The following is a 26,406-nucleotide window of genomic DNA, read 5'->3' on the forward strand; positions in this document are numbered from 1 at the left end:
CAGTCCAGTCACAGGTGTCACAAAAGGCCCCCTTCCATGTCACTTTACAATAATGGAGTTACCTTCTCACTGCTGACCTAGGATAATTCCTCATCATCTTCAAGCGCTGGGACAACAAAGGTGTTTGACTTAACACTTTCCAGTTGACACTTTCCATGGAGCAATAAAACCTACAGGTAGCTGGCTAATGGCTATCTAGGAACCCCTAATGGCTTTCTAGGAACCCCTAATGGCTTTCTAGGAACCACGATTAGGAGAAAAAGGCTACATTAAGAAATGATAAAAGGGAGATGGTGCAAAGCCTCTCTCGTTTATTTCAAATAGTTATCAATGATTGTGGCCCCACCCCTCTCCTTTCAACTCCCCAGATGCAAGCCCTGCCCAGGATAAAATGCAGGACAAGCCCAAGCCTCCTATTCCACACAGGAGAAGGGACGGACTGCACAGGAGAGAGTGGGGACATTCATTTACTGCTTCACTGCTTCATACAGGCAGACAGACCAGACACTCACTCACTGACTGCCTCTCTCACTCACTTACTCTCTCACACTCACTAGCTGTTGCCTCTTTCTCTCTTCCTCATACATACTCTGTCTCTCTCACTCTCCCTTCCTCTCACTCTGCCTCTCTCACTCACATATACACAGACATACACACACACTCTCTCCCTCTCTGTCTCTCTCTCTGTTTCTCTCTCTCGCTCTACACACACACATTCTGTCTGTGACTCTCTCTCCCTATTGCACTCCTACACACACTTACACACAGTCACTCACTCTCTCTCACTCAAGTCATTCTCAGCCACAAGTACAGACAAGCACCGTGTTCCAGTCCAGCTGGAGAGAGAAGCATCGCAAGGTGCACACATCGCAGGACAGGACACTGGCTGACTCTGCAGCTGGAAAGAAGGACACAAGCCAAAAGGAACAGAACAAGGAAAACAACAGAAAATAACAGATGACTTTTGGCAATGGAATTACAAAATAAATAGTTTTTGGGGACATAGTGAGTAAATAGAGGCTGAGAGAGAAAGAAGAGGAGTTTATCATTAGACAGACAAGTAAAGAGGCCAACTCATCTGTGACAGAGGGCTGGTTGGAAGCCCAGGTTCCTCTCTGCTCTGTTGACTGGTCCTCAGTGACAGGGTCTGCTACTTCCTTGATCATCACCCCTTCCCACCTTCAGAGAGAGAGACCACTCGACGGGACCACACAGCCTGGGTCTCCAGCCAGCCAGCATGCTTACTGCCTGTGCAAGGTGCACCTTGGGAGTCTGACCCACCATGTGCAGATGGAAGCCACCCGTCGCCGGACTCAGTCCTGACCTCGCTGCCATTGGCACTGCCCACACCGGGCTTCCGCCCCTGCCCAGCGCTGCCTCCCTCCGCCTGGTGTGCCTCACCCTGCTGCTGGTGGCTGGCACGGCTCTGGGGGGCTGCCCACCTGGGGTAGGGCATGAGCCCCTCCAAGTACTGGCGAGGGGCATTAACTGCTCATGGACACTGGAGCGGCACACACGCAGTTACAATCACCTAGAGGGCGACGTCCGACTACGGCGTCTCTACTCCGCCAACAAGTTCTTTCTCTGTATCGACAAAACGGGCAAGGTGGACGGCACCAGACGGAAAAACTACGCTGAAAGTGAGTAAGCTGGAACTATCTCCTCTTTCTATCTCTCCTATGTGACGGAGAAGGGGTGGGATGCCCATGACACTGTACTATATTTTATGGTGGTGTGAACTCTCATCTTGCTACTTTTATAGTGGTTTATAGGAGTTTCACTGGTTTGTATCTGCCTGTCGCTTCTATTTATGTTGTGTTTGGAGCGGGAGGCGTTGCTAGGTAAACTGGGAATACCCAGTGTGGATTAAACCACCTCATGGGAAACCCGGCACTGTGTTTACAGCAAGGCAGACTTTGTGCGTCAGTTGGTCATGCAAACTGGGCTTGGGAAAAAAGCTTCAATATCACAGGGGATTAACTTGTCGAAACTGTGTTGAAAGTCCTCTGGTTCAAGGGGCAGCAATATTCTATTTCTCAAAGTTTTCTCACCGATTTTGTTGAGTGCTTGTTAGGGGAATTGTCAGGATAATTAGGAGCCTCTGTGATATAAACTGTTAAGTACAGAACCGGAATCAGCCGCTAACAAAGATCACGTGTGTGTGAAAACTTCAGACCAGAGAGCTGGCTTCACTTACACATACAGCAGGTGCATTGGGGTCGCCAGCGCTGTATAATTTACACTAGATACTCAGAGAATTTCTACATACCCATGCAAAGTGTAAAGTCTTCTTACACATACATATCAATCAAGGATCTTCAAAAAAATGCCTTGAACAGATCAGATCTTTCAACAGCTGTTATTATCTCATCTCAGTATGTTAAATTTCCCCAGATTAGATTGCACTGTATCTGATGTTAGTCTATAAGGTGAATGCACCAATTTGTAAGTCGCTCTGGATAAGAGCGTCTGCTAAATGACGTAAATGTAAATGTAAATGTAAATGTAGTAATAGGGACACTTGAGAGGAGGGCAGTGCACTGGGCATAGGTGTCACTCACTCCATGATCTCCATCAATGGTGTCTTTCAGACTGTTGACCAGGACAGACGTGTTGTCTCTGGTCATGAACTGACCTCCCAGTGGCCACTGGACAGCCTTGAGAGGTTTATGCCTTTGACGGTTATATTTATGTATTTAGTCGTTAATGCCTTTTTACGCAAGTGGGTGAGTCAGGGTTTTTCCATGCTACCGAGGTAACAGCAGGGACTGCCCAGTCAGTCTGCCACTGTGTACAGCCTTATAACAGTCGGCTGACATTTGTGAACCTGCCGGGGCTACTAGACTACTCATCTGGCAGACAGTTTTATACCTCACACACACACAACATAAATTCACATTGACTTGAATTATCACAATTCTAAATTGTGCTGGTGTTTGTTTTCATGTAGGTGGTTTAGATGTCAGACATAATCATAAAATGTTACTCTCTCAGGCCATGCTTATGTTTGACACTTTAAATTCAGATTGGAGCAGGAGTGGAAATAAGGAATTGGCTTCGCAATGGAAGTTATTAAGAGGACTGCAGCTACATGAAACTGTTTCATGCAGGAAAGCAGCAAAAGTGATGCATCTGGATTGGGAGATGTGTGGCTTTCCATGGTCTTGTCAGAAGTGCTTAGTCAGTTGTACAGAGTGGTTCCCCATGAAAATGTGCAGCCCCCAAATGCAATGCTCTCATACTCTTTAACCACCATCCTCTCATTTCCTGCCCTGGAAAGAACGGTTCTCTATGAACACTACAGCACAGTGAGGGTGTGTACCTGCCTGCACCCCTAAAGCTGCACCCTGCCAAACCAGTGGTCATTCGGCCTTGAAATTAGTGAAATGGACCTTATGGTCGTGATGTGGTCATACCTCACAATGAGACGATCTGGCCTGGTCTATTCTCAGGTCCAGTTTGGGTTCTACGTTACCACAGGTCATTGCACCTAGAGAATTCCTTGATATTGATACGGTCACTATGCTATAGATTGGAGAAGGATGACTGGGCGGAAGCTCTGCATTTTTAATGAGTTTCCATTGACACAGATACAAGACTGCAGCCGCAGTACGACTGTCTCGGTGAAAAGAGAGTACATATCTTTAAGTGGCTTGGCAGGCACAGTAGATTTTTGTCTTGAGTTTACAAAAATGTCTCAAGTGTCTAATAAAACATAAAGAAACAGCAATTACTTTATTATCCAAACATAGATGTAATGTAACCAAATTCTATGAACACATCACACATGAGCACATCACACATGAGCACATCACACATGAGCACACGCACACGCACACACACAAACAGACACACACACACACACACACACATTCACACACACACATTCACACCTCTCACCCGTAGCAGACCCCTTTCTCCTTCCCACATGTTTTAATGTTGCTGGTGTGAGTGGGGAAGCACAGCTCAGCAGGGCCCTGAATGCTGTCCAGTGCGAGAAACCTCCTTGTTCTCTGTGTTGCGGTCTGTCAACACGGCTACGTTGCCCCGACAGCCCTGCTACGCCCTCGCCTCACTCAGTTTTTCCAGCCCCTGCTCCCAACCTCTCAGGTGTAAAAACAGTTGGAATTAGTCTGCTAATTGAGGTTGGAAAATATTGTATCAATCCCAGTGGACCAGAGTATGGAACAGCTGAAGGAAGAGGCAGGGACTCAGAGAGATGGAAGGTACTGAGGGAGAGAGAAAGAGAGAGAGTGAGAGAGAGAGAGAGAGAGAGAGAGAGAGAGAGAGAGAGAGAGAGAGAGAGAGAGAGAGAGAGAGAGAGAGAGAGAGCGAGAGAGAGAGAGAGAGAGAGAGAGAGAGAGAGAGCGAGAGAGAGAGAGAGAGCGCGAGAGAGAGAGAGAGAGAGCGAGAGAGCGAGAGAGAGAGGGAGGGAGGGAGAGAGAGAGAGAGAGAGAGAGAGAGAGAGAGAGCGAGAGAGCGAGAGAGAGAGAGAGAGAGAGAGAGAGAGAGAGAGAGATAGCGAGAGAGAGAGAGAGAGAGAGAGAGAGAGAGAGAGAGAGAGAGAGAGAGAGAGAGAGAGTCCGCAGTGGAATATTACACTGAATGACTAAATTATCTGTGGTATATATTGAAATGTAACACTTGTACTGGTCTGGACACGATTTGTGGGCCAGATGTCAATTGCCTATTTTTATTAAATAATTTCAAAGGTGAGTTCTGTCTGATACAGTAGCATCCTGTTCTGTCCTGTTGCTTCTGAGCACATAGGTCATGTATCAATTCCTGAAACGTGTTATTGTCGCAGCCAGACCTAATCCCCACAGGCCACAGCTCTTTAAAGTATTTCTAAAACAAATTATCTAGATACCCATCAGCCATGATAAAGTGCCTGCCAAACCAAGCCAATGGCGGATAGCTTGCAAAAACCACACTGGCAAAGTAGGCCTTCATATGATTACAAACTACCGTGTCACCAAGGCACAAACATTTGCATGTTGTACTAATAATGAGAAGAGAGAGATTTATTTTTGACTGATTGGGGTTCAACATGTTTTTCTTTTTAGCAAATGGTGGAGGTACAATGATCGAAGGGACAAACAAATAAAGGTGTTTACAAAAGCTCTAAAAGTTGTTACACATCATATCCTGTCCCAGGTCATGGGTCATATCTTACTAATTGGGCTCCCGAGTGGCGCAGCGGTCTAAGGCACTGCATCTCAGTGCTTGAGGTGTCACTACAGACCCCCTGGTTCGATTCCACAACCGGCCGTGATTGGGAGTCCCATAGGGCGGCGCAGGATTGGCCCAGCGTCGTCCGGGTTTGGCCGGTGTAGGCCGTCATTGTAAATAAGAATTTGTTCTTAACTGACTTGCCTAGTTAAAAAAATATATAATAATAATAATTAAGCAGAGCACAACAGCTGTCGAGGCCGGACCCTCCTCCACACTATAAACCACAGCAGTCAAACAAAAGCTGCCAAGAACCGACCCACCAGATTGGAAGTGATGCAGACAATCCCACGGGGGGCCAGTATAAAAAAAATTAAAATAATATGTATTCACTAACTGTAAGTCGCTCTGGATAAGAGCGTCTGCTAAATGACTAAAATGTATGTAAATGTAATTACATTGATGGAAGTTACAATCTATCTGCAACATTAAAGCTGATCTACCCCCTAAAGAATACATTTATAAAATCGCTGTTAGGGACCAATAAAATCCCAACACGATGTTTGATGTCCCTCGGACAGCCTTAGTCCAGTTGAAAATACATATATGATGATTATGCTTGGCCAACCTTGTTTTCTTCCTTTTTCCTTTTTTCTCAGGTCAGGTCCCCATGAAATATAGTTGGCAGGCACGCCAATGTATGAGCCATTTTCACGTCTCACTTGAAAAGGATGCACTGTTGAAATTAAGGGTGTGTGTGGCTAAGGGCATCAAACAGTTGAGCGGCCTCCAGGCTATGACACCGCGTTCAACCTGAGGAAATAAGGCCACGTGACAAGTATAATCCGAGAAATCACTTACATTAAAATATGCCTGCTTCGCTATGTGCCAATTTGCTGTTTTACCTTTCTTCATCTGTGCCGTTTTCACTGGGAGGAGGTGTGTCCTGTTTACCATATTTCCCTTGAGTTTAGCTTTGCAACATCTCGCTGTTTGTTGTAAGACTTTTCCTTTGCAATGAGTTCATGAGTATTTGACTTGGACCTGGCCCACGGGAAGAAAATCTTCCACCCCTTTAGAATATGATGTGGAAATGATTTAAACCCGTTTGAGAGAGGGGAAACTGTCACGCACCGACCAGAGAATGACTGGGTTGAACTTGAATTGGGCACATTTGAATGGACAGGATAAATTATTTTGCAGGCATCTACATAGCTGCTTGTAAAGACCTTAACAATCTTTCATGTTTAGTATCTAAAATACCAGTTTATTTATGTTTATTGTAGCTATAAGATAGTGACCTTTTTAGAAAGAGAGAGAAAGAGAGCAAGAGAGAAAGAGAAAGACAAAGAGAAAGAGAAAGAGAGAGAAATATATACAGTACCAGTCAAAAGTTTGGACACACCTACTCATTCAAGGTTTTTTTTTCTTTATTTTTACTATTTTCTGCATTGTAGAATAATAGTGAAGACATCAAAACTATGACATAACACATAAGGAATCATGTATTAACCAAAAAAGTGTTAAACAAATCATAATATATTTTATATTTGAGATTCTTCAAAGTAGTCACCCTTTGCCTTGATGACAGCTTTGCACACTCTTGGCATTCTCTCAACCAGCTTCACCTGGAATGCTTTTCCAACATTCTTGAAGGAGTTCCCACATATGCTGAAAACTTGTTTGCTGCTTTTCATTCACTCTGCCGTTCGACTCATCCCAAACCATCTCAATTGGATTGAGGTCGGGGGATTATGGAGGCCAGGTCATCTGATGCAGCACTCCATCACTCTGCTTCTTGGTCAAATAGCCCTTACAAAGCCTGGAGGTGTGTTGGGTCATTGTCCTGTTGAAAAACAAATGATAGTCCCACTAAGTGCAAACCAGATGGGATGGCGTATCACTGCAGAATGCTGTGATAGCCATGCTTGTTAAGTATGCCTTGAATTCTAAATAAATCACAGACCGTGTCACCAGCAAAGCACCCCCACACCATAACACCTCCTCCTCCATGCTTTACGGTGGGAACCACACATGCAGAGATCATCCGTTCACCCACACCGCGTCTCACAAAGACATGGCGGTTGGAACCAAAAATCTACAATTTGGACTCCAGACCAAAGGACAAATTTCCATGTCCATTGCTCTTGTTTGTTGACCCAAGCAGGTCTCTTCTTCTTATTGGTGTCCTTTAGTAGTGGTTTATTTGCAGCAATTTGACCATGAAGGCCTGATTCACACAGTTCCCTCTGAACAGTTGATGTTGAGATGTGTCTGTTACTTGAACTCTGTGAAGCATTTATTTGGGCTACAATTTCTGAGGCTGGTAACTCTAATGAACTTATCCTCTGCAGCAAAGGTAACTCTGGGTCTTCCATTCCTGTGGCGGTCCTGAGTAAAGGGTCTGAATGCTTATGTAAATGTGATATTTCCAATTCTTTAAAAATACATTTTCAAAAATGCTTTCGGAATTCTCTCTCTCTCTCTCTCTCTCTCTCTCTCTCTCTCTCTCTCTCTCTCTCTCTCTCTCTCTCTCTCTCTCTCTCTCTCTCTCTCTCTCTCTCTCCTCTCTCTCTCCTCCTCTCTCCTCTCTCTCTCTCTCTATATATATATATATATATATATATATATATAGAGAGAGAGAGAGAGAAAGAGAGGACAGTAAAACTGACCTATCATTGGTGTAAACATGCAGGTAGTGTGGACACCTGAGTTTTTAAATGTGATTCTGTCTGTGAAGTTATTTTATCCTTATTGATGATGTTCCTGATACTGAACCAAGGCAGGAATCCCAAACATTGACTGAATGACTTGTTTATTTCCCTATTTCCCAAATGTATTGTATAACATGTTTTTATTTCCTTGCTTTGGCCATAAACATTCACTTGGTAGACATTACACATTTTACATGTTAGTCATTTAGCAGACGCTCTTATCCAGAGCGACTTACAGTTAGTGAGTGCATACATTTTCATACTGGCCCCCCGTGGGAAACGAAACCACAACCCTGGCGTTGCAAGCGCCATGCTCTACCAACTGAGCTACACGGGGCCACACAATGCTCTGTGTATTTAGTTGGCCCTTCTGAAGGCGTGAGAAAGTTATATTCTGTCTTAAATATTCTAACTCCTCCTCATGACTCACCATTAACACTAAGAGAAGTCAGACTGATTTAGTTGTGTGACTGGATCAAAAGCATGGAGTAAAAGCTAAAGAGGGAAGCACCTGGCTAAAGTAAGGACAGGCTCTTTTGAATAGGGAGTTCACACATGTTAATGAGGGAGTGAGAGGGCCAGGGTGTGCTCTGCTTAGTATTTTGGTGGACATTTAAAAGGTAGAAGAGCTGGAGACTTTCCCATTGCTCATTAGACCTTGTGCAAGGTTTCCTCCAAAGAGTCTAAGGGGCTTCGTAGAGAATCATGGTGCCAACAGGAGGGGAAAATCCCACGAATCCTGCCGCTTTAATCCTTCCGAATAAGGACAGCGGCCCTGGTCCGAGTGGGAAACGATAAAAATCGATCTCTTGCCAGCGGTTCCTGGCATTGGGAGGCAAAAAGCGACAAAAAAACCTGTGCACGCGGGCACACAAGCACGCATGCACGCGTGCACACACACACACACACACACACACACACACCCTGGGAATGTTGCGGGAAACGTGTGGCAGTAGCACTAATTAGTCTAACCTCACTGGCTTCTAACACCGGAGTTTGATATCATGAATGGCCAAGATTTTTGGGCAATTAGCAGCTAACAACCGCAGTCTGGCCCTAGCTCCTTTCTGTTATGTACTGAGTTCATCACTGGGTTTATTGAGTCTGACTTTGGCTCCAAGAGCCCACTCCTTTTTACATCCTACCTTTTGTACATTCTGTCGGGTTGAAAGAGTACAAAAAGGAGACGATCTCATTGCCAATAAGGAACCCTCTTTTAAAGACTTGAGTAAATGATGTTAAGAGGGTGGCCATTTGCATGGCTGTTTTAATGACAGGGGGAATAAGAGCTTCACACATTATAGACCTTGGAGAGAGTTAATTGCAAAGAACTGAAACAATTACAGAGTTTGACAGCCTATAAATGAAAGATACAGCGAGACAAGTCACCAAGTGTTCTTGATGCCAGAAAAACCCTATTACCCTGATGTTATTCAGCTCTGTCTGATGTTATTCAGCTCTGTCTGATGCTATTCAGCTCTCCCTGACGCTATTCAGCTCCTTTAGCTCTGTCTGACGTTTATTCAGCTCTGTCTGACATTATTCAGCTCTGTCTGATGTTTATTCAGCTCTGTCTGACGTTATTCAGCTCTGTCTGCTGGCTACCTTGACTAATATACTCTAGCTAATAGAGTCCCAAACCATGCTCCCTAAATTATTTTCCCTGCTTATACATCATTTTAATGACCTACAATACATTACAGTGGGCATTGCAGTGTTTTACACAGACTGTTACCTTTTAGAGGGGAGTAGAGCTCAGTGTTTTCCTCAATGAGAGGTCATTAGCACTGTTATTATTAGAGGGGTTTTTGTGAAAGGCGTAAAATAAGTATTAATTAGATCAGCTGGGAACCGCCAGTCAGCCAGTCTTATTCAGGCAGCAGCACCATACAGTATGTTTGGAATCATCATCTGCCAAAGGAAATATTGTCACCAGCACTCAGTTCTTGGCTTAAATCAGGCCGCTCCATAACACGGAGTGTAAGGGTTGGTGTGAGGTGTGACCCAGGTGCGGTGCAGGATATACAGTAGGCAGTAGGCCGAGATGGTGAAACAAGGATCTTTACTGGTGGTCCCGAAACCAGAATACAAAATAATGGACTTATCACGATAAAAGAAAGGCGGAGCAAATAACTCTCCAAAAACTGGCTGACAGCCAAAATACGAAATACTACCTACGACTGAAACAAATAACGAAACAGGGAGAACACTTCTCAAGTACCTGTACATAGGTCTCCGATCAGACACTGAGTAGTACTGCTGGACATAGAGAAACTAACAGAGAAAACTGAGCAAGGGAACACAGGGAAGTGAGGGCATAACTACACAGGTGAACAGGTAGACACAGGTGACACCAATAGGATACTGATTAGTCCAGACTGTGAGTGAGGAGGTACCTAAGGTTGTCGGAGGATGACACCTAGTGGGTCGCTCCGGAACTGCGACCCCCTCCTGTAACTGCGACCCCCTCCTGTTACAACGGATAGGGAGACATGGGCTCAACCCCGGCGCTGCGAGGCTCTACGAGGTGGAAGTCAAGGGCAGGCCCTCCCTCAGGCCAACTGACAGAGTTTTAATGGTTTTATTTTGACCTTTTCAAATAAAGAGTCTTACCTCATCGTCTTGGAAAGAGCTGTTGGCCCCAGGAAAAAAGGAAGCTGGAAGAGGAGATAGCAACAAAAAAAATGAGGCACAACTTGGCATCATTCAAATCAAGTAATGCCTGAGTGGAGAGTTTAAAGGTGTACAAATTTGACCTGCAATCACGGGGACCTGGATGTGAGTAAGAAATGGTAACAGGAAGAAAGCAATATCAGTTAAGAATCAGGGGCGGTGTGTTCAATAGGGCGATATGGGCGACGCACTGCCAAACGGGAAAAGGAAGGGATTTTTTTTCTAATCAATTATATCACGGCAACAGTAGTTATCAGTGTTGTAATGTCCAATCAGGCTAAAGTCGTGCTTCAAATGGCTCCCCCCCCTTTTGGGGCGATTTCAGTCAGGTTGAAAATCGCCCAGAAGTCTGTCATAGACTCCCATGTAAAATCTATTTTTTTCAAATTTCAGAGCTTTCAATACAATCTCTATGGGTGTCTGAGGGCTTGCACTTACGCGCTTTCGTCATACGTAACGTAACCATGAACGTAACTAAGAAAAGAGCGGATTGTGTCTTTGAAAGAAGTTCCTTTTTGTCGGCGAACAAATGAAGATAAATTGGCAACGAAACAATTAGGACCTCCCAGACCAAATTTAATAATTCAACAGGTTTCTACTAAAGGCGGAAAGTCCTACACCCGAGGATTTTCCAAAAATTGGTACGAACGAAAAAATAACATTGCCACTCAACTGGATGAGGGATACAGGCTAGCTGTCCGCCGCCACAACGATGAGGTTAGTGTTGATAATCACAAGTTTACTGGAGAACTGAGACCAAGTAGAGACTTTGGACAGGGTGGATATGGTATAATAAAGGCAGTTTATTCAGAGGTAAAGATATCTGGAATCGCGTGCACGGACCCGTTCGTCAAACTCTTAGGGAGCTATACATTAAGCCCCATTACTTACCATATCAGATAAGAGAAATTGCTGCAGCTACATATATTTTACATCCTGGCCCTACGTAGTTCACTATTTGCATCACTTACCAAAATATTACATGTGGTCATATATGCTTGGAAAGTGGAGATGCCATAGAACGTCAAAAAAGTAAACATTGCTGGAGACACATTGCCGTTTTGGAGAAGACATCGCGTTTGCTAGCGAAGAGATTTGTTGTGGCAAATGAACTTGGGCTGGGAATTGCCAGGAACCTCACGATAAGATATATGCATTGCGAGTCTCATGATTCTATACGTATTGCGATTCGATACTGTGATTTTATTGCGCACCATATGTCTGTTGCAGAGGGATCAGAAAGCCATGAGAACGAGTTTTGATCAGTCATGGAAATAAAAGTGCTGAAAACAAATTGGCTCCCAATGTGAAAAGATTGAGAACAAGCTATGAAGGAACAATAATGGTGTTTTGGTGCAGGTACAGCCAACTAGCGCTAAAATATTGCGATATTGTCAATACAGTATATCGTAAAGTATCACTATGTAACTCGATTTCTTTCACCCCAATCCCTCAAATTAACGGTAAATAACTGAATTGTTTGCCCCACATTTAGCTAAGATGATTAGCTAGCCAGCTAAAATGTTTTATTTAGTTAGCAGTCGCATCTACAATAGTTTACTGTCAATAACATGTCTCCAAAAATGACGTGGTGTCTCCAATTGTGTTGACATTTTACAATTGCGATGCGCATCCATGAGTATCCACTTTCTGTAGCTCAGCTGGTAGAGCACGGCGCTTGTAACGCCAAGGTAGTGGGTTCGATCACCGGGACCACCCATACACAAAAATGTATGCACGCATGACTGTAAGTCGCTTTGGATAAAAGCGTCTGCTAAATGGCATTATTATTATTATTATTATTATCTGAAGAGAGCCCCGAAACATTGTGTGCAGACATTTTATGCAATAAATGAAGTAGGTTGAATCTAGTAGTTCTGATCTTCTGATTGGTCCTGATGAGTTGGGCGAGGTCCCCTCCAGGCTACTGTCACTGTTGCATTGGCTCTGAGTCGGGTTCTCTGTCTTCAAATGTTCAGCCTAAGAGAGGGGATTTTTGTGTGTGTGTGTGTGTGTGTGTGTTTAACAGTGATGATGTGTGTGTGTGTGTGTGTGTGTGTGTGTGTGTGTGTGTGTGTGTGTGTTTAACAGTGATGATGTGTGTGTGTGTGTGTTTGTGTGTGTGTGTGTGTGTCCTCAGAGCAAGAACTCGTGAGTTGGAAGAACTGAGAGGCCTATGGCGTGGGTGTTGTCCTTGGCCACCTGCTGACAAGGCTGACAAGATAGGACCCTTTTGTCCATTGTTATTGGATAGGAACAGAACTTATAACCAGCTCCTGACCTAAATAGATCTTAGCACAACATTTTACTCAACATATCATATTCCATATTCACTATAACAAATATATTTACTACGACATTAGCAAGAACCGCCACATCCTCAGCCGGCTAATCCAGTGTGTGAAGTTTTGCGGAGTGTTTGAGTTAGCTTTGCGAGGCAAAGATGAAACTGAGGGCTCCACCAACCCTGGTAAGCCAACACTTTTGAGATCAGTCAATAAATGCTTCTGGTATTGACTTATATGCTGCCCCTGTCTTCATGTTGTTGCTGGACATATCTTTTTTAAAATGTGTGTAGGTCACCTAAATCATCAGAAAAATTGCCCCCCCTGAGAATTTTTTCAGGAGCCGCCACTGTTAAGAATGCATAGTCGGCACACCTGCCGGTTGTTGGCTAGCTTGCCCACCCTTTAGACAGATATTCCTGGATTGGGTCATAAAGGAAGCAATAAGCAACCATAAAACAGGGCTAGGTTTGGATGCCACGCGCCCCTACACTCAGGTAAATCTGGTCCTCCGCCTCCCCACACTTTCCTACACACAGCAGTCTGGGGCCCGGCCCGAGAGACCCGCCCTCCTTGCCTCATCTGTCTGTGGAGGGTGGAGAGGCATTGTGTGGAAAGCTCTCTGGACCAAAGTCCCTCACATCAGCAACCTGCGTGCATGGCTGGGAGTAAATATTGACCTGCTGTCAGGCAACTGAAAGAGAGACTTCATCGACTGCTACCATGTGTGTAATAGAGTGCATATCTGGCTAATTACAACACCTCCACAGGGAAGTCACAATGTATCACAGTGAAATACACTGGAAATGACAGTTTTACATGTTATTTAATCATGTGAATGACAGTTAATGGACATGTTGGTCTATTTTTACTATTAGGCCTTATCGTTACACCATATCGCTATGACTCATTATTATACAGTGGTGCTGGGGTTGTTGGTATGAATCAATGGCAATAATCCCAAACACCTCCTGTGTGAGACGTAGAAATGCATTACATACGCATCCCCTGTACCTGCTTTGTATCTGAGTGAGCATTTAGCTAAGTGAACATGAGCAGGATGTGAGTAGCGTGTAAAAGTTATTTGTGAACTTGCACGTGTTTTAGAATGCATGTGCAGTGTTTATACTTGTGCCATTGTAGGAGCATGAAGTGGACTCTAAACTGAGAAAGATGTGCCTTTCCTTCCCCTAATGCCTAATCAGAACCAGACTATACCTTAGTAGATTGAGCTCTCTCTCTCTCTCTCTCTCTCTCTCTCTCTCTCTCTCTCTCTTTTTTTTTTTTTTTTTTCTTCTTTTTTTCTCTCTCTCTCTCTCTCTCTCTCTCTCTCTCTCTCTCTCTCTCTCTCTCTCTCTCTCTCTCTCTCTCTCTCTCTCTCTCTCTCTCTCTCTCTCTCTCTCTCTCTCTCTCTCTCTCTCTCTCTGTGTGTGTATGTAGGAGGTCATGCTCTTCATTAAAGTACATAGGGTTGTCACAAAGCATTGGGGTGTCAGTGGCCTTTCTCCACAGACAGCTGCAGTAAGGAAGTACACTAAATCAGTAGGATTTCATCTAAAACAAGCCAGCACCTCTCATTGAGCAGTTATAGTAATGATCAACTTCATCCTGATTCCTGCCTAGAGCTTATTCTGCCGAAACATTATGAATGAGAGAGAGGAAGAGGGAGTATACTGTACCATCACTTTCATATGGGACGGTGCATTCGGATATCAGATAACTAAGTATTTATTCAGAAAGGACTATGACTCATGAAGAATTGGCGTCTGCTAAGTGGCACAGAGAACAGGCGATGAAAGTCGTCGTCTCCCCCCCACCCCACCCCACCCCGGAAGCCTGCAGCCTGCAGCCATCTGTAGCCAGGCATCCCAGAACAGAATATTTAGACATGTTTAAAACTGCAGGCTTTCGCCACATCTTTGCCAGTGACAGTTGCAGCGGCTGCAACATGAGCTGGTTTATATGTGTATGTATGTGTGTGTGTATGTGTGTGTGTGTGGTGACTGGGATGAGCAGACAGGGTCTAGATGCCAGCCCCATTCCCCATCCTCTCTCTCTCCTCCCCTGCAGTGGACAGGATTGGGGTCAGGGCCCTTTGGCCAGTGGAGCTAGTGACAGTTCTGACAAGGCCCTGATTTCCCTCTTGTGCCGCCTGTCACCTCCCTGTCTGCCCGTCTCATTTTAATAATGTAAATACGGGGTAAACTGAGGCCAGGGAGACTACTCTGTGTCATATTCATCCAGTGGAACTTTCTACTTCTCTGAACTGAACCCGACGAGCCACCCAACCTCATCCCACTCAAAGACTCACACACCTCATCTCTCCCTGGTTGTCACGGCAACACAGTCCATATTTTGTCCAGAGTCCTGGATAATTTGGAAACAGGGAGGTTCAGAAGAAACCCAAATAAGCCAGATGTCATCACTGGACTGGTTAGGGTTAATTAAGGCTAAAGGGAACTAAGTGAAGTTCAAATGAGTTAATGAAATAGCATGTATTCTGATAGCATGATAATCGGGTTTGGAAGCACGACCGTCAAGTTCTCGCTGTACCTCAGTTATGGAACCCCACTGTTTAACCTGACATTCTCTGGTTAAGTTCAGATGTGGCTGCTCCTGAATCAGTGTTGCACGTTTTGCAGCCAAAGATGAAGGTAGGAAATGGTAAACAAGCCCTTGTTTTCCTCTGGTTCTGTTTGCAGTCAGGGGGGGCTGCCTGTGCCTGTGTCTGGACAGCAAACCAGCTGCAGATGCAACTCCAACTGTAATTTAGTGGCCCCCTTTTGATAGCAAAGTGCAGGAAACTGCAGAAGCCGTGAGTCACAAAGCGCGTGGCGAATCTGTTTGTAACTACAGTGCCTTGCAAAAGTATTCATCACCTTTGGCGTTTTTCCTATTTTGTTGCATTACAGCCTGTAATTTAAATTGATTTTTATTTGGATTTCATGTAATGGACATACACAAAATAGTCAAAATTGGTGAAGTGAAATGAAAATAATTACCTGTTTCAAAAAATTCTAAAAAATAAATAACGGAAAAGTGGTGCGTGCATATGTATTCATCCCCTTTGCTATGAAGCCCCTATATAAGATCTGGTGCAACCAATTACCTTCAGAAGTCACATAATTAGTTAAATAAAGTCCTGTGTGCAATCTAAGTGTCACATGATCTGTCACATGATCTCAGGATATACAGTTGAAGTCGGAAGTTTACATGCACTTAGGTTGGAATCATTAAAACTCGTTTTTCAACCACTCCACAAATTTCTTGTTAACAAACTATAGCTTTGGCAAGTCGGTTAGGACATCTACTTTGTGCATGACACAAGTAATTTTTCCAACAATTGTTTACAGACAAATTATTTCACTTATAATTCACTGTATCACAATTCTAGTGGGTCAGAAGTTTACATACACTAAGTTGACTTTGCCTTTAAACAGCTTGGAAAATTCCAGAAATTTATGTCATGGCTTTAGAAGCTTCTGAAAGGCACATTTATATCATTTGAGTCAATTGGTGGTGTACCTGTGGATGTATTTCAAGGCCTACCTTCAAACTCAGTGCCTCTTTGCTTGACATCATGGGAAAATCAAAATAAATCAGCCAAGACCTCAGAATAAAAATTGTAGACCTCCACAAGTCTGATTCATCTTTGGGAGCAATTTCCAAATGCCTGAAGGTACCACGTTCATCTGTACAAACAATAGTACGCAAGTATAAACACCATGGGACCACGCATCCGTCATACCGCTCAGGAAGGAGACGCGTTCTGTCTCCTAGAAATGAACGTACTTTGGTGCGAAAAGTCCAAATCAATCCCAGAACAATAGCAAAGGACCTTGTGAAGATGCTGGAGGAAACAGGTACAAAAATATCTATATCCACAGTAAAACGAGTCCTATATCAACATAACCTGAAAGGCCGCTCTGCAAGGAAGAAGCCACTGCTCCAAAACCGCCATAAAAAAGCCAGACTACAGTTTGCAACTGCACATGGGGACAAAGATCATACTTTTTGGAGAAATGTCCTCTGGTCTGATGACACAAATATTACTGTTTGGCCATAATGACCATTGTTATGTTTGGAGGAAAAAGGGGTTAGCTTGCAAGCCAAAGAACAACATCCCAACCGTGAAGCACGGGGGTGGCAGCATCATGCTGTGGGGGTGCTTTGCTGCAGGAGGGACTGGTGCACTTCACAAAATAGATGGCATAATGAGGAAGGAAAATTATGTGGATATATTGAAGCAACATCTCAAGACATCAGTCAGGAAGTTAAAGCTTGGTCGCAAATGGGTCTTCCAAATGGACAATGACCCCAAGCATACTTCCAAAGTTGTGGCAAAATGGCTTAAGGACAACAAAGTCAAAGTATTGGAGTGGCCATCACAAAGCCCTGACCTCAATCTTATAGAACATTTGTGGGCAGAACTGAAAAAGCGTGTGCGAGCAAGGAGGCCTACAAACCTGACTCAGTTACACCCACTCTGTCAGGAGTAATGGGCCAAAATTCACCCAACTTATTGTGGGAAGCTTGTGGAAGGCTACCTGAAACGTTTGACCCAAGTTAAACAATTTAAAGGCAATGCTACCAAATACTAATTGAGTGTATGTAAACTTCTGACCCACTGGGAATGTGATTAAATAAATAAAAGCTGAAATAAATCATTCTCTCTACTATTATTCTGACATTTCACATTCTTAAAATAAAGTGGTGATCATAACTGACCTAAGACAGGAAATTTTTACTAGGATAAAAAAAAAAGTGAGTTTAAATGTATTTGGCTAAGGTGTATGTAAACTTCCGACTTCAACTGTATACACCTGTTCTGAAAGGTCCCAGAGTCTGCAACACCACTAAGCAAGGGGCACCACCAAGCAAGCAGCACCATGAAGACCAAGGAGCTCTCCAAAAAGGTCAGGGACAAAGTTGTGGATAAGTACAGATCAGGGTTGGGTTATAAAGACATATCAGAAACTTTGAACATCCCATGGAGCACCATTAAATCCATTATTAAAAAATGGAAATAATATGGCACCACAACAAACCTGCCAAGAGAGGACCGCCCACCAAAACTCACGGACCAGGCAAGGAGGGCATTAATCAGAAAGGCAACAAAGAGACCAAAGATAACCCTGAAGGAGCTGCAAAGCTCCACAGCGGAGATTGGAGTATCTGTCCATAGGACCACTTTAAGCCGTACACACCACAGAGCTGGGCTTTATGGAAGAGTGGCCAGAAAAAAGCCATTGCTTACAGAAAAAAATAAGCAAACACGTTGTAGGAGACTCCACAAACATATGGAAGAAGGTCCTCTGGTCAGATGAGACTAAAATTGAGCTTTTTGCCATCAAGGAAAACGCTATGTCTGGCGCAAATCCAACACCTCTCATCACCCCGAGAACAACATCCCTGATGCTGCCACCACCATGCTGTGGGTATGTTTTTCATCGGCAGGGACTGGGAAACTGGTCAGAATTGAAGGAATGATGGATGGCTCTAAATACAGGGAAATTCTTGAGGGAAACCTGTTTCAGTCTTCCAGAGATTTGAGACTGGGACGGAGGTTCACCTTCCAGTAGGACAATGACCCTAAGCATCCTGCTAAAGCAACACTTGAGTGGTTTAAGGGGAAACATTTAAATGTCTTGGAATGGCCTAGTCAAAGACCAGACCTCAATCCAATTGAGAATCTGTGGTATGACTTAAAGATTGCTGTACACCAGCGGAACCCATCCATCTTGAAGGAGCTGGAGAAGTTTTGCCTTGAAGAATGGGCAAAAATCCCAGTGGCTAGATGTGCCAGGCTTATAGAGACATACCCCAATAGACTTGCAGCTGTAATTGCTGCAAAAGGTGGCTCTACAAAGTATTGACTTTGGGGGGGTGAATAGTTATGCATGCTCAAGTTTTCAGTTTTTTTGTCTTATTTCTTGTTTGTTTCACCCCAAAAAATATTTTGCATCTTCAAAGTGGTAGGCATGTTGTGTAAATCAAATGATATAAACCCCCCCAAAATCAATTTTAATTCCAGGTTGTAAGGCAACAAAATAGAAAAAAAGCCAAGGGGGGTGAATACTTTCGCAAGCCTCTGTATCTGTGAAGCCTTGAACAGCCTCTCGCTCGTTACAGATGTGATGCATGATTTGGAGGCATTGCGCTCCTTCTCTCTCTCTGATTAAATAAAAAAAAACTCAGCATCACACAGGCACAGAAAGATGACCAGACCGTGGCTTCATTAACTCCTTTCACCCCTCCAATCCCTCTGTCGCACCCCGCTGCGCCCCTGGGATGACCCCATACCTCTTGATTTCATCAGGACTGGGGGATTGTTGTCTGATTGTTCATACTGGAGGGAGTTAATGGGGTGATTGATGTTCCATTACACACTCACAGCTTAGTCTTAGCAGGCCTGAGGAACTTAGTGTTTATAATACCACTTGCATGGAGAGTCTATCAATGCATGTTGGCATTCCAAGTATGAGCACGTCTTCCTCCATATGGCTGTGTTTACAGATGAAATGATTAGCTATCTGTGTGGCAGGGCGGGAGGTCTCCCATACAAACTCTTTTACTGCATACCCTATCTTGAATGACTAATGTTTGTAATAGTTTACAAGTTATTTGATGTTCAGTATCTGCATAGCTAGGCCCAGTACATGAGAGGCAACCTAACTTAGTGGTAATGTGCACTGCTGGCCTGTTTTCTGCAGTGTTGTTTTTGAGTTTTACTGTTGTAGAGTTTTTCTATGTGTCTTTGGGTCAGGCCATTCTAGTTGTGGGTCATGATTCTAAGTGATTTGCCCTGTCTTACTGTGGATAAATCAGACAGACTGATGATCTCTGTTTGGAGGGGATAGGGTAATTGGTCACATTTGACCCTGGCCTACCAGGCTGTGAGAATGTGCTTTATCTGCAAGAGGTAATTGGTTAATGAAACACTTCCGCAGCTCTGCTAGATAGTCGTTCACCGGGTAGGGTGGGGGTGTAGAGAGAGAGAGAGATAGAGAAAGAGAGAGAGAGTGTGTGTGTGTGAGTGTTTGTGTGTGTGCGTGTGTGTGTGCGTGTGTGTGTGTGTGGCGGTGGCCAAAGGGCAAACTGTGTATGTGCTGTCCATAGGCAATGGCAGGATATGGAACTCCCCGTGGCCATCTATACATCGTTATCAGCTGTATCTGTCTCATGTCTTACACACTGTCCAATAGATTGACATAGACTAATAAAATGATGGACTGATAAACTTCAATGGTGTGTGGCCGTACCAAGCATTCAAATGTAGGTCTTTGTTGGAATTGCAAAATCTAAGTGCAATTTTAAGAAAATGTTTGGCCGAGGGGAAGGATTATCTGGCAATGATTCTGTCCAATTCATGTAGTACAGCACTAGCTGCCAGGTTTCTGCAATTGTAAAACAACTTTGGGTTCTTGAAAAGCAGTATATAAGTCCCATATATTATTATTATTATTGTTAGGTACTATATCATAACTTCTAACTAGTACGATATAGTCTGACATCCCCACATAGAGGGAAACATTAGAATGACTGAACCTGAATCCATTTGTCACCTACAACATTTGTCCTCTAAAATCTTGGGTAGTTTGAACAAAACCTTTAATTTCATACTGCTTAGTCTTTTGTGTTCATTTGTGTTTCTTGACTTTCCAATGCTAATTACAATGTGAATGAGCGTTGTTAGTAAGTTAAAACATTGTATTATTGACTAGTCTGATGAGATACGTTTTATTTTCATTAGAATCAATTCTCCATCGGGGAAGCTATGCCCACACAAAAAAATAAAAAACTCCCCAATCCGAAAACAAAACACTGGACTGTAAAAAAGCTAAAGTTACCAGCGTGAGACAATGTCTCGGAGGTCCCATCAAGCAGACCATTCATAAACGCAGGGCTCCCAGTTTGGGAGAGCCAGATAGAGTGGGGCCCACACTGGCCTTGTCTTTTTGTCCCCAGCTGACCCTTACTCTCCTGCTTGGCCTCTGTGCTCCTCACCTGGCCTGTCCCAGCTCCACTGAAACAGGATACCTGTCATTTGCTTTAATGGCCTTTGAAGGACCTGGCTAATCCCCCGAGCACTTCTCCCAGCACCAGCAGTATAAAGGGGAAACGGGGCCGAGTGCTGTGCGGGTCATGAAACTGTACCAGAGAGGGATTGTGTGCGAGAGAATGTCACCCCTCACTTCCGCGGCCGAGGGAGTGTGAGAGTCAGCTTTCACCTGAGCACTGACCCGTTCTCACATGCACACACACACACATACACACACACACACACATACACATACACATACACATACACATACACACACACACACACACACACACTCACACACACGTTATGTTCTTCTATCCTGATGGACTTAAAATTAATTTCCATTCAAATCCTATTTTCCCTAACCTCTAAACCTAAACATAACCCTAACCCTTACCCTTACCCTTACCATAACCCTAAGCCTAACCTTAACCCTATCCTTAACCCGTAACCCTAACCCAAACCTAAATCTGACTCCTAACCCTAAACCTAACCCCTAAGCTTAAAATAGCCTTTGTCCTCAAGGGGACGTGGGAAATGTCCCCACAAGAGAGAATTTTCCTTGTTTTACTATCCTTGTGGGGACTTTTGGGGATTTTAGGTCTCCACAAGGATACAAGAACCAACGCACACACACACACACACGCACACACACACAACGCACACACACACAGCAAAAGCCCCGTTCTGGTCTGCACGCCTTACTCACTGGCACAGAGGGTTAGAGTAAAATAGAGCTGGAATAGGGATGAATTCATGTTTCCATACTAGTAGCATGTCATACAGCTAGTATTTAATTTGACATTGAATGCTCATTCGTCAACTGCTGGCATTATACTGCATGACTTGTGCCGCTGGCTTGTAAAACTATACTGGGTATGACATTGTCAAAGGGGTGTTTCTTTAGAAGATGATACATAAAACAACTCAACCATACCGTGGAACTGTAAAGCACCCTCTAAAAAGAGCCAGGATCATAGGTTAGATGAATTCGGAACAGAGAATCACAGTTGCACTTCATTATCATCTGGGGATTTTGTGTAAACTATTTTGAGTAAGCATTGCATTACTTGTTTCTTTTCGATACTGTCATGTTGAATGTTCTATGATTTGCGCATGCCATTGAAATACATAGTTTTGTCTGTGCAAAATGTTAAACAATATGTAAAACCATGTCCCGCTGGCCAACTTTTGAAAACGATTGATATCTGTAGAACCATAAATAGAGTAAAACGTAGAACAGGCGCCTCCCTCTTCTGTTGAGGTGACTAATGTTGAAGTCAAAGAGAATCTGCCACGATTTCAACAATAAAATGACATAAGCCATGTTATGGTAACTGGTTATAAAAAATAAGTCAATTTGTATAATACAAACAACATTCATTACTATGAGGAATGATCACAACCGCCCAGAAATGAGAGCAAAATTAACCGTGAGTATCTTTATTTACTTGTTAGAACCTCTGGTAGCCAAGAGTCCCAGACAGTCTTACCTCGTTTCAAGAGAGAGGCTAAAAGGCTGGATACTTTTCACTTTGGCTACTTTGGACGCATTTAATGTCTTCAACATGCTATAGACCTGAGAGAGATGTTCAGGTAATGTTATTGGTGTGGGGTTTTAATTTTCTGTTTGAGTAGCTTTCATCTCATCTAAGTCTGAGTCTCAAGTACTGTATGTTTGAGTCTGGAAATTAATGATTAAAAATGAAATTTCTTTGTCAGCGATTAGAGGCAACACATTATTGAATGTGTATACTGCATTACAGTATATGTACTATATCATAGTGTGTGTCTTTGTGTGTACTGCGCACCGTGCATTGTGTGTGTGTGTTTGTCCCTATGTGTGTGTGTGTGTGTGTGTGTGTCTGTCTGTGTGTGTCTGTGTGAGGGAGCCACTTAGCTGCTCTCCGCCCGAGGAGACGTGTCTCATAGCCGTTTTGGTGGGATGAATAAATAATCTTTGCCTTGTGAGACTTAATAGGTATGATGTGTGTCCGGAGACACAGGCTGCTGCTCTGATGTTGAGCCCTAAGCTCCACAGCAGCAGCTCTAGAATTCTGTGGCACTGCTCTGGGGTGTCACTCACAGGGCCGTTAAAGAGATTTTATACTGCTTTCTAGCACCATTCAGTCCTGTAAACTGGTGAGGGCATCACACCATATGTTCAGTATATCAGCATAAAACTGGCATTACCTTTTGACAGCCACATTTGTTATGGAGCGTGCAGTTATAAAAAGAAAACACGTAAAAACCAAAGGTCACAAATCCCCCATCATATAATCTGTTTGACTAGAGTGTCTTTAAATTAAATTGTATGTAGAACATATTCTAACATCCAAACCAACATCCCTGACGATAAATTACATGAATAAACCATTCAATGAAAAGTGAATGTGATATGAAGATATTCAAAAGCATGTTTGTTTCACTGCTGTAAGGGTGAAAAACAATGTTTTTTAGTAAAACATGTTTTGTAGTTTCTCCTAGAATTGGAAATTAGTTATGGTGCATTGATTTTGCATGTACACCTACAGGGCTAGATATCCAATTCTCTCCTCTCCCTTCTTTCTGATGATCAAACCGTTTGAGCCCTCCAGGATTGGAAATAGTGCTTAGGGAATTCTCCCCCAATTGGCTAATCAAGGCCTCTCTCTCATGCCTCTAAATTTGTTTCAGAGGGTGCGATATTTCAGCAGGGGTGCTCTCTCTTCCAGCTGTAATTCTTAATCACCCAACCAGCCACTCGGTCGTCATTGGTATGGGGCTCTATGGAGCTCTATGGGGCTCTCTCTGCCTGCCCTTCCTTGTACCTCTTTCCTGTCTGGGCTTTGTCCTCTGAATTCATCTGTCCCTGACCTCCTCCTCAGACACAGGTTAATGGGAAAGACATGTGGCCACAGGCACCATCCAGCACCCCGACACAAACAAGCCCTACTTCCTGCTCCCTCCCTGCACTAACATAAACATGTCCATCTTTGCTTTCATGTCATGATGTAACAGGGCCAATCACACACAGGGACCACATACAACCTACCTAAATCTCTTTTTTCCCTGAGTTCAAAGCTGTTTGAAAGCTGAAGCGGCTAATGTTTCAGTTAGGATGTCACAGTCAAAGCGTACCATTATACTGTGGAAATGTATAATTGTGACAAGTACAACCGGGCTTCACGAAATGTACCAAGTGTCGTGTAGTAATATACAGACAGTGTAATATTGAAAGCTGTTTAATAATATATTTCTGCTGTCTTTTCCCTTAGTGGGTGTGAGTTAACGTACCCTGACTGAATTACAAGCTCCTATGTGAAGGTTAGCTAGTCTCCCTCCTTGCCTCCCAGCAGACATCTGTGTCTCCTGTAAGCGATCCTTTTCCGTCCCAACACTGTCAGACTGGAGGTTGATGGAAGATTTGGTTTCATACAGCCACTCATAAAAAAAAACTGTCATCAATGAGGCAGTATCACATGCCATGATAGAATTATCAGGCTTCCAGTAAATTCTGCTATTACAATCGAAATGCACTGGGTCCCTGACAAGAAATTCACCATTTATTATTCAGCTATCAATAAAAGGAATGGGCCGCCCAATGTAGTGGTAAAACTGTCAAGACTGTGACCACAGCCATCCAATAGGTATTCTCCATGCTATACATGTAATTTATAAAATTATGTTAAGTACTTCTCTGTTACCAATGCAATTCTATGATATAGGTAACGTCTAGAAATCATATTTTAAAAGCCAAAGACCAGCCAAGCTACTCTTTCAGTTGGAATGGAATTAATGGAATGAAACAAAAGCCTTGACATTATGGCGGGGTCTATTCGGTGCTATTTCGACCAGTCAATAAATTCTACAATGTACGATATAAAAAAACAGTTATGATCCACTATTTTTTTAATACATTTTGCGGATCTCACATTACAGATCCCTGTCTACAGAACTTGGAGGCCCACCGTTGACCCTTGTTGCCTCTGTTACCGCTATGCCCTCAGAGCTGTGTTGAGAGAGAGCGATGAACCTGCCAGTGACATGCTTCTGTCCTTGGACTTGATCTGTCACCACAACCTCAGGCTGCCTATAACCACATGGCGATGTGGGTCACATTATCATATCAGGTTGTCAGCTTGGACAGGGATTGAAACCAATTAGATGATGATGTTTGTATTTTTAATGGCCTACTAACTGATGGCCAGGTCAGCTGTTTTTGTTAGGGTTGTGGGGAGGGCTATATATTTTGTTGAGAGACGTCCTTATCAAGAGTTTGTCATGAAGCAAATACTGCTCCTCTGAGCCCTACAGTATCTTATCTACAGGTCAAGGAGAAAGTTGTGTGTAAACTAAGTTCTAGATGAGACTATCCATCAAACGTGTAAGTAAGCATTTCACGGTAATGTCTACACCAGTTGTATTCGGCTCATGTGGCAAATAAAATTTGATTTGATTTGAAAGTAGTCCATTATGAGAGGCAGAGCGGAACAGACTGAGAGGATTCTCTCCCCTCACCAGCCTTTCAAACACAGACAAGCGACAAGGTAGAAGCCAGTGGTGTGAAGTTAAGCCCCCCTTTCTCTTCCTCTGTTCACCCCATTGCCTTTCAAGCTCCACACAAAAGAAGGGGGTCTCAAGATGTCTAAAAAGCTACTTAGATACTCATAAAAATCAATGTGAAAAGGCCAAGAGGGGTCCATTGTCCTATTCTCCGTTCTACCCAGCAGAGTTTGGCTATGATCAGACTGATAAGACTGATATGGCTCACATAAGACAGATAAGGCTCACATAAGACTGATAACACAGATAAGGCTCACATAAGACTGATAAGACTGATATGGCTCACATAAGACTGATAAGGCTCATATAAGACTGATAAGACTGATATGGCTCACATAAGACTGATAATACTGATACGGCTCTATAATATGACTGATAAGACTGATACGGCTCACATAAGACTGATAAGACTGATACGGCTCATATAAGACTGATAAGACTGATATGGCTCACATAAGACTGATACGGCTCACATAAGACTGATAAGACTGATACGGCTCACATAAGACTGATAAGACTGATATGGCTCACATAAGACTGATAAGCCTGATACGGTTCACATGAGACTGATAAGACTGATATGGCTCACATAAGACTGATAATGCTGATATGGCTCACATAAGACTGATAAGACTGATATGGTTCACATAAGACTGATACAACTCACATGAGACTGATAAGACTGATATGGCTCACATAAGACTGATAAGCCTGATACGGCTCACATAAGACTGATAAGACTGATGCGACTCACATAAGACTGATAAGACTGATATGGCTCACATAAGACTGATAATACTGATACGGCTCTATAATAAGACTGATAAGACTGATACGGCTCACATAAGACTGATAAGACTGATACGGCTCATATAAGACTGATAAGACTGATATGGCTCACATAAGACTGATACGGCTCACATAAGACTGATAAGCCTGATACGGTTCACATGAGACTGATTAGACTGATATG

The 26,406-nt window shown here is 43.5% G+C and overlaps 1 protein-coding gene across 1 annotated transcript in view; it reads left to right on the forward strand.

Moving 5' to 3' along the window:
- Positions 1-742: 742 nt before the first annotated feature.
- Positions 743-26,406, forward strand: part of LOC121539917 (fibroblast growth factor 10-like) — a 36,963-nt gene continuing 11,299 nt past the window's right edge. Inside the window, exon 1 of the mRNA XM_041848563.2 lies at positions 743-1,640. Coding sequence (XP_041704497.1) covers positions 1,283-1,640 — 358 coding nt within the window. The 5' untranslated portion in view covers positions 743-1,282. The remainder of the gene's footprint in view (positions 1,641-26,406) is intronic.

The sequence above is a fragment of the Coregonus clupeaformis genome, chromosome 26 (genome assembly GCF_020615455.1).
Source record: "Coregonus clupeaformis isolate EN_2021a chromosome 26, ASM2061545v1, whole genome shotgun sequence".
Taxonomy (NCBI): Eukaryota; Metazoa; Chordata; class Actinopteri; order Salmoniformes; family Salmonidae; genus Coregonus; species Coregonus clupeaformis.